This window comes from Berghia stephanieae, chromosome 8, assembly GCF_034508935.2.
Source record: "Berghia stephanieae isolate SIO BIC M18660-M18661 chromosome 8, UCSD_Bste_1.3, whole genome shotgun sequence".
NCBI lineage: Eukaryota > Metazoa > Mollusca > Gastropoda > Nudibranchia > Aeolidiidae > Berghia > Berghia stephanieae.
Genome location: NC_088367.1, coordinates 7,571,823 through 7,581,822, shown reverse-complemented (window position 1 = coordinate 7,581,822; position 10,000 = coordinate 7,571,823). Strand labels below are relative to the sequence as shown.

The 10,000-nt window shown below is 37.5% G+C and overlaps 1 protein-coding gene across 1 annotated transcript in view; it reads right to left on the bottom strand.

The window, feature by feature from the left end:
* Window positions 1–7,010: 7,010 nt before the first annotated feature.
* LOC144978103 (uncharacterized) overlaps window positions 7,011–10,000 on the bottom strand; it is a 4,021-nt gene continuing 1,031 nt past the window's right edge. Inside the window, exon 2 of the mRNA XM_078923718.1 lies at window positions 7,011–8,516. Coding sequence (XP_078779844.1) covers window positions 7,137–8,516 — 1,380 coding nt within the window. The 3' untranslated portion in view covers window positions 7,011–7,136. The remainder of the gene's footprint in view (window positions 8,517–10,000) is intronic.

Sequence of the window (10,000 nt, the reverse complement as noted above, 5' to 3'; positions counted from 1 at the left end):
CAAAAAGATAATCGATTGCTCGGTAATGGCCCTTGGGCATGAAGAATGGCGTTCCATGACATTCAACCTCTGTAGGGAGACGGAACTCCGGTAAGGTAAGGTAATGTAAACGTTTAAGCTTACATAGTTTTGTGTGTTGGTCCGTTATACTTCCGGATGGCAATGTTGTGAGCTTCCTAGCCAAGCGCACACTATCTATAGCCTGACACTGACCATAAAATTACGTCAAAAGACAAGTCTTTGGCCGCAAAAGAAAACAAATCGTGAGTTGTATTCAATAGTTCAATCAAGGTAATCACTTGTTTCCTTGAGTCTACTAACGACAATACTCTTCAACAGTCGTAACGTCACTTCCTTCCTAATGACGCATGGTAACTTAGTAACTGGCTCTAAACTATCAGAACAATGGCGGACGCCCGTATGAAATATTTCACCGACGAGCATAAAAGCGTATCCAAAGGGAAAAAAACAGTATAAATCTGATCTTGTTTTGACTTTTACACATTCTCATCATAAGACATATGAAAAGTTCTAGCCAGCATGAAGAATAAAAAGTAATGATTTTCTTTGTTTAGAACCAAGATGGCCGCCGTTGCCGGGCGGCGTGACATCAGACTACTGAATCCAATTGTTGACGCCCGTATGAAATATTTCTCCAACGAGCATAAAAGTGTATCCAGAGGAAGAAAAAACCATTATAAATCTGATCATGTTTTGACTTTTACACATTCTGATCACAAGACATATGAAAAGTTGTAGCCAGCATGAAGAATAAAAAGTAATTATTTTCTTTGTTTAGAACCAAGATGGCCGCCGTTACTGGATGACGTGACATCAGACTACTGAATCCAATTTACACAGAAAACAACCAACAGACACAATTGGATTCAGTAGTCTGATGTCACGTCGCCCAGCAACAGCGGCCATATTGGTTCTTAACAAAGAAATTCATTACTTTTTATTCTTCATGCTGGCTAGAACTTTTCATTCCCTTTTCATATGCCTTGTGATCAGAATGTGTAAAAGTCAAAACATGATCTAATTTATGGGTTTTTTTTCCTCTGGAAACGCTTTTATGCTCGCCGGAGAAATATTTCATACGGGCGTTCGCCATTGTTCCGATAGTTTAGAGCCAGTGTTACTAAGTTACCATGCGTCATTAGGAAGGAAGTGACGTTACGACTGTTGAAGAGTATTCCCATACCTTGTTTTACTAACACAACGTAGTGAGTGATTTTTAGTAATGAGGGAAGCGGATGAAAGGCGAATTTAATCTGTATGACGCGCTTCATTTCACATGTTGGTTGTGACGAATGAAATCTCTTAAAGCCGGTCGTAAATCCCTGATTAGCATCATATGTTTTATGTTTTAACATGTCGCGAAACGATAATAATAATAATAATGATAATAATAATAATAATAATAATAATAATAATAATAATAATAATAATAATGATAATAATAATGATAATAATAATAATAATAATAATAATAATAATAATAATAATAATAATAATAATAATGATAATAATAATAATAATAATAATAATAATAATAATAATAATAATAATAATAATAATAATAGTAATAATAGTAGTAATAATATTAATAATAATAATTAATAATAATAATAATAATAATAATAATAATAATAATAATAATAATAATAATAATAATGATGATGATGATAATAATAATAATAATAATGATAATAGTAATAATAATAATAATAATAATAATAATAATAATAATAATAATAATAATAATAATAATAATAATAATACTAATAATAATAATAACAGTAATAATAATAATAATAAAATAATAATAATAATAATAATAATAATAATAATAATAATAATAATAATAATAAGAAGAAGAAGAAGAAGAAGAAGAAGAAGAAGAAGAAGAAGAAGAAGAAGAAGAAGAAGAAGAAGAAGAAGAAGAAGAAGAAAAAGAAGAAGAAGAAGAAGAAGAAGAAGAAGAAGAAGAAGAAGAATACGTTACTTATATAGAGCTCAACTGCCACATAAGTGCTCAGCGGCACTTTACAATATTAATTGGATTCAACAGTCATGACGTCACTTCCCTCGTAATGAAGAATGGTAAGTTAGTAACTGGCTCTAAACTATCGGAACAATGGCGGACGTCCTTATGAAATATTTCTCCGATGAGCATAAAAGCGTATCCAAAGTAAAAAAAAAACCCATTATAAATCTGATCATGTTTTGACTTTTACACATTCTGATCACAAGACATATGAAAAGTTCTAGCCAGCATGAAGAATAAAAAGTACCGATTTTCTTTGATTAGAACCGAGATGGCCGCCGTTGCTGGGCGACGTGACATCAGACTATTGAATCCAATAGTCATTCAATAATTCATTCAATGCCAAGTTTGAGAGCACATAATATGGAGAATATATAGTTTTTGAAAATCGTTCTCTCCAAAAGATGTACCTACCGACGTTCACGTGTAAACAAAGGAATTCAACCACAACACAGGCCTCCATAAATTATTGATCCAATAAACCCCATTATATGGCAACCACTGAGGTCAATAAATTTCAAATTAAATTTTTTGTAATGATGGTAAGCGATTATACTATTCTTACACTCCGCAATACGCTTCAACCGTCGTAACGTCACTTCCCTCATAATGACGCACGGTAACTTAGTAACTGGCTCTTAACTATCGGAACAATGGCGGACGCCATTATGAAATATTTCTCAGACGAGCATAAAAGCGTATCCAGTGAAAAAAAAAACATTATAAATCTGATCATGTTTTAACTTTTACACATTCTGATCACAAGACATATGAAAAGTTCTAGCCAGCATGAAGAATAAAAAGTACCGATTTTCTTTGTTTAGAACCACGATGGCCGCCGTTGCTGGGCGACGTGACATCAGACTATTGAATCCATTTCCGGACGTGTTCCCAACTGCCGCGCGAGTTTGCGAATGCGCGTTGGGAACAAAGTTCGAATTCCAAAAAGTACCAAATCATATTCCACTCCTGAATCGATTCCTCTTCGAAGTGACTATTCTCACCCCCGGGATGCTAGTCTTCATAATAGTATAAAAAGTAGTCCACAATTGTTGTATGTTTAATCCAAAGGTTGTAATGCAGTAATTTGTTAAGTTTCTTGTCACAAGTTGCACAATTAAAAAAAAAAATCAATCAAATCCAAATCGCAAAAAGCCGGCGACGTCGGTAATCCAATCGGCCGGGGGTGGGGGGGGGGGGGGGGGTGAGAATAGAGGCAGCCTTCCTATTTCGTCATTTTTGAATGAAAAACATGTTCAAAAACACTTATCTAAATGATTTTTCTTCTTAAAGAATCTGATTTTTAGTGAAATTTAACGATATATATATCATCTGACGTCACAAATTCTAATGTAAACATGATATCACTACGCGTTACTATTGAGGGAGAGGGATGGAATAATGGGTAAAATATGATACGCACCAGTTCAATCCACCAAACAATAGTTTCGTTTATTAGTCCTTCAGAGCCGTGAGGCCATGGAGCCGGAGTTAATCCCGGTTCCTATAGAGTGAAACGGAGAGTAGCAATTTTTTGCTATCCTTTCGATAGGACGCTAGTCTATCGCAAAGTACTTTCTGCCAGATCTAACAGACCCAGCTACCCAATCACTGCTGGGTGGACAGGGGGTCAGAAAAAAAATCACGACTGCGCCCGGGATCGATCTCGGTTCCTTTGCGTGTGAAGCGAGTGCTCTACCAACTGAGCCATTGGGAAATCCCCTTCCCTAAACACCCCCCTCCCCCCCGCCCCCCCCCCTCCCCCAAACAATCGTTACCAACAATTGAAATGAGTTCTAGCCTTCATTGTCTCCGATGCCGTAGTTTGAAAAAAAAAAACACGTATTAAAAAATTTGACCAGGTAAAGTCGACCTCCAAATATTGATCGATTAGAATAACCCTCGTTTTGTCAAACATATCTCAAAGTTGGGACTTCACGAAGTCCCAGGTTTGAGAGTTTTGACCAAGATGAATGTTAGTTTAATCGATCGATATTAACAGGTCGAGTTTTCTGGCCTAAGTTTTAAATTCGTGTCTTTGTGTGCGCGCGTGTGTGTGTATGTGTGTGTGTTTGTGTGTGTGTGTTTGTGTTTGTGTGTGTGTCTTTGTGTGCGTGTGTGTTTGTGTGTGTATGTGTATGTGTGTGTTTGTGTGCGTGTGTGTGTGTGTGTCTTTGTGTGCGTGTGTGTTTGTGTGTGTATGTGTATGTGTGTGTGCGTGTGTGTGTGTGTCATTGTGTGCGTGTGTGTTTGTGTGTGTATGTGTATGTGTGTGTTTGTGTGCGTGTGTCTTTGTGTGCGTGTGTGTTTGTGTGTTCGTAAGTGTGTGTGTGTGTTTTAAAAATAGAGTAGGTGGGCAATCTGGTAGTTATAGATAGTATGCAGATGACGTCACTCAGGCCTTTGTTATTGTTTTTGCCATCCGCGTTTGTGAGTTGTTCTCACTAAACTGTATTAACCTGACTATAAAAGTTCATGGTTACACAGAGTTTGTGTGTTGGTCCGTTATACTTCCGGATGGCAATGTTGTGAACTCCTTGGCCAAGCGCATTCTATCTATAGTATTTTGAGTTTGGTTTCATGACTAAGGTCACGTGACACTCCAGCTTTACAGAGCTGCCTAATTGAAATTTCAAAAATTCAAAGTTTCCAAGGGAAAAAAAACTCACTTTAAATAGCTTTAGAAATAAATAATTTGGCCTATTCATGATTCAGAAATTTAAATACCCCAAAGGACTGGATATCGGCTCTAAGGCCCTATTTAACTTTGTATTTTGTTTGTTTTTAAGGGTTTTACGGCGCTTGCAACATATTTAGTTTATATCAGCGCCAGTAAAAAGGAATAAAATGGGATAGTAAAAAGTTCTAGAATTACAATTAAAGCAGCCATTAGAACGTAAGACAAAGGGGGAACTGGGAACAAATAGGGATCAGATTTAGATTTCAAGAGCATACCATCAATGTATTTAGTTTGAGATCACCCATAAGTCTCATCCAGAGACAAGCACAAAATCCAACAAAGAGGAATACACTCAAATGCTTACATTATACATTTAGAATAACAAATATAATAATACATAACAGAGAGATGATTTACAAGGAAAAAAAATACCATCTCCCAAAACAACAACTATGGATTTGACTGTTTCCCTCCCAGCCAGGACTCCGGCCAGGGCCAGGACAAAACCAAGTAATCTCATTCCAAGACAAAGACAGAAAGCATGTTGGAAAACAGATACAAGGGGATAGAAGACACAGTATGTACCTCCCTGCCCACTATGGGAGGTCAGGAACACCCCCCCCCCCCCCCCAGTAATTAACTTTCCTTTTCAACACGATTTATTGAGTCAAAGAAGCGAATGTTGTTCTGTAGATAGAGCCAAAAAGTCGTATTTCTACGACATTTTCGTAGCATTAGGCAGGTCTGCTTTTATATTATAATCTACGCATCACACCGCCGTGGAGGTAAAAAAAGCTTTGTCATCATCTGACCCCTCCATTTTGAATAAATTACCTCTTGATATTTGAAACTCAGAATACCTGGAGACATTCAAAAGCAGGCTAAAGACATATGTGACCCTTCGCCTCAAAACCGTATTAAGTCGGGTTGGTTAAGATGTTGAAAATTGAATTTATAGCCAGAAATATCAGACCTGTGTTGAGTTTGTCTGTTTTATTGAGGAGAATGGATACCATGTTTTAGGGTGCGAATACCAACAATTTATATTTTTGACCAGTTTAACATTTAATTCGGCTTCTAGGCATATGGTTCGTTCCGACATAATACCGTTTTGAGACGATGGGTCACATATTACTTTAGAAAACATTTCTTTGCTTGGTTTTCTTTTCTTTTAAAACGTATTTCTATGTTGAAAGCGTTTTATTTATTGAATATGTCTGTTTCTAATAGCTGTAGTCATTGTTTAATAAATGATATAGATATATTTTATTTTTGTAAAACGCCTTGAGCTCATATTATTGCATGAGATGTTGGCGCTATATAAGTGTGCAGTATATATTCTTCTTCTTCTTCCTCCTTCTCGTATTCCTCCTCCTCCTCCTTCTCCTCCTCCTCCTCCTCCTCCTCCTCCTCCCCCTTCTTCTTCTTCTTCTTTTTCTTCTTCTTCTTCTTCTTCTTCTTCTTCTTCTTCTTCTTCTTCTTCTTCTTCTTCTTCTTCTTCTTCTTCTTCTTCTTCTTCTTCTTCTCTTCTTCTTCTTCTTCTTCTTCTTCTTCTTCTTCTTCTTCTTCTTCTTCTTCTTCTTCTTCTTCTTCTTCTTCTTCTTCTTCTTCTTCTTCTTCTTCTTCTTCTTCTTCTTCTTCTTCTCCTCCTCCTCCTCCTCCTCCTCCTCCTCCTCCCAAGAAGAATAAGAATAAGAATGGAGATAGGTTGAGAGATAAGTATATATATATATATATATATATATATATATATATATATATATATATATTATATATATATATATATATATATAGTAGACAAAGAGAAGGGCAGAGAGTGAGAGGAATATAGATTGATACCTAGTATATAAATATATAACTAGAGAGATAGAGATGGAGAGAGAGAGAGAGAGAGAGAGAGAGAGAGAGAGAGGGGGGGGATGAGTAATAGATAGATAGATAGATAGATAGATAGATAGATAGATAGATAGATAGATAGATAGAGAGAGAGAGATAGAGAAAGAGAGAGAGGGAGAGAGAGAGATAGAGAGAGAGAGAGGGAGAGAGAGAGAGGGAGAGAGAGGGAGAGACAGAGAGAGAGAGAGAGTGAAAGAAAGAATGAAAGAGAAAGAAAGAGTGAGGGGGAGGAGAAAGAAAGAGAGAGAGAAGGGGGGGGGGGAGAAAGAAAGAAAGAGAGAGAGAAGGAGAGATTGAGGTTGGGGGGGGGGGGGTGTTAGTACAACGCTTCATTAATCTTTATCATGACAATATTATAATGCAAAAACCCACAGACAATTCCAATAATTTCGATGCCAATCATGTTTATTGGTGACCAATAAAGATGCGATTGCTTGTAAGTCTTCAATCTCGTCAAATGTAACCATCACTTTGCAATAGTGATGGCCTTTTGGATCATTCTCATATAATTTATTGGTCAAAATCTGAGTCAACTAGGCCACCGTCAACATGTGATAGAGTACCATTTGTATCCTCTTCACCAACTGGAAGTGTGTCATTTATAATCTGTTCGATAAAGTCAACTACACCATCAGTAAAATTTGATAGAGTACCGTTTGCTTCCTCTTCACCAACTGGGAATGAACCAGTTATTATCTGTTTGATAAAGTCAACTAGGCCACCGTCAACATGTGATAGAGTACCATTTGTTTCCTCTTCACCAACTGGGAAAGTGTCATTTATAATCTGTTCGATATAGTCAACTACACCATCAGTAAAATTTGATAGAGTACCGTTTGCTTCCTCTTCACCAACTGGGAATGAACCAGTTATTATCTGTTCGATAAAGTCAACTAGGACACCGTCAACATGTGATAGAGTACCATTTGTTTCCTCTTCACCAACTGGAAGTGTGTCATTTATAATCTGTTCGATGTAGTCACCTACACCATCGATAAAATGTGGTAGAGTACCGTTTGTATCCTCTTCACCAACTGGGAGTGTGTCATTTATAATCTGTTCGATATAGTCAACTACACCATCAGTAAAATTTGATAGAGTACCGTTTGCTTCCTCTTCACCAACTGGGAATGAACCAGTTATTATCTGTTCGATAAAGTCAACTAGGACACCGTCAACATGTGATAGAGTACCATTTGTTTCCTCTTCACCAACTGGAAGAGTGTCATTTATAATCTGTTCGATATAGTCAACTACACCATCAGTAAAATTTGATAGAGTACCGTTTGCTTCCTCTTCACCAACTGGGAATGAACCAGTTATTATCTGTTCGATAAAGTCAACTAGGCCACCGTCAACATGTGATAGAGTTCCATTTGTTTCCTCTTCACCAACTGGAAGAGTGTCATTTATAATCTGTTCGATGTAGTCACCTACACCATCGATAAAATGTGGTAGAGTACCATTTGTTTTCTCTTCACGAACTGGGGATGTAAAATTTGAAATAATTTGTCCGAAATCTGGGTCAAATGGACCATTGTCGATATCTTGTCCGAAATCTGGGTAAATTGGACCATTGTCAGCTTTTGATAGAGTATCTCGTGATTCTCCGTTACCAAATGGGGCAGAATGATTTACAGACCCTTGTCCAAAATCTGGGTCAATTGGACCATTGTCGATATCTTGTCCGAATTCTGGGTCAAGTGAATCACCGTCAACATCTGGTTGATTGCCTTTTGTATCCTTGTCACCCAGGTCAGACTCAGAGCCATCTCTCATGTTGTTGTTGTTGTTGTTGTTGTTGTTGTTGTTGTTGTTGCTGTCGATTTCCAAAGGTACGGCAGATACCATAGCAACAGCCAAGACCACCATTACAATCCATGTCGGAGTCTGGAGAGGTGAAAAAGAGATGATGATCGTTAAAGACAGGAACGTGTTTGAAGCCCAGGGTAGCCAAGAAGGAGGTCCCGATAGTTCAGTTGGTAGAGCACTAGCTCCACACGCAAAGGACATTGGGATCGATCCCGAGTAAAGTCGTGATTTGTTTTCTCTGACCACTTGACCACCCAGCAGTGGCTAGGTGGCCGGGTCTGTTAGATGTGGCGGATTGTACTTTGTGATGGACTAGCGTCCTATCCAAAGGATAGTAAGCAATTACTTTTGTCCGTTTAATGCTACAGAAACCGGAATAAACTCCGGATGTCACGTTTCCCAGCAACGGCGAGCACCGTGGTTCTAAACTAAGAAAATCGGTACTTTTTATTCTTCATGCTGGCTAGAACTTTTCATATGTCATGTGATCAGAATGTATAAAAGTCAAAACATGATCATATTTATTATGTTTTTCTCCTCTGGATACACTTTTATGCTCGTCGGAGAAATATTTCATAAGGGCGTCCGCCATTGTTCAGATAGTTTAGAGCCAGTTACTAAGTTACCATGCGTCATTACGAGGTAAGTGACGTCATGACTGTTGAAGCGTATTGAGCTCCTATTCTTTTCTTGAACTGTATGGAACATCCACATTGTTTACCTTTGATAACTGTAATAGAAGAGAGTGCATCCAAATCGTTTACTGATTACACATTCTTTTCTATCATAACGATACTAATCGCCGACCAATTAACAACAAACACACCGGATCAAGAAATAGGGACGCAAACATCACTACAAACTACGGATTTGTATAATTTGGGTTCTTAGAAATTTCTGGAAGTTAAGGAGGATACAGACCAAAACAAAGATCAAATTTTTCAAATCCAACATTTTCTCTGTGTTGCTATAGATAGTTCGAAGTTGACGTCACTCAGGTCTTTCTTGTTGTTTTTTGCCATCCGCGTTTATGAGTAATTCGCACTAAACTGTATTAACCTAACTATAAACAATCATGGTTACACAAAGTTTGTGTGTTGGTTCGTTATACTTCCGGATGGCAATGTTGTGAGCTACTTAGCCAAGTGCATACTATCTATAGATAGAATGCGCTTGGCCAAGGAGTTCACAACATTGCCATCCGGAAGTATAACGGACAAACACACAAACTCTGTGTAACCATGAACTTTTATAGTCTGGTTATTACAGTTTAGTGAGAACAACTCGCAAACGCGGATGGCAAAAACAATAACAAAGGCCTAAGTGACGTCATCTGCATACTATCTATAGATAGTGTGCTCTTGGCTAAGCAGCTCACAACATTGCCATCCGGTTGTATAACGGACCAACACACAAAACTATGTGTAACCTTAAATGTTATAGATAGTTCGAAGATGACGTTACTCGGGCCTTTGTTATTGTTTTTGCCATCCGCGTTTGTGAGTTGTTCTCACTAAACTGTATTAACCAGACTATAAAAGTTCATGGTTACACAGAGTTTG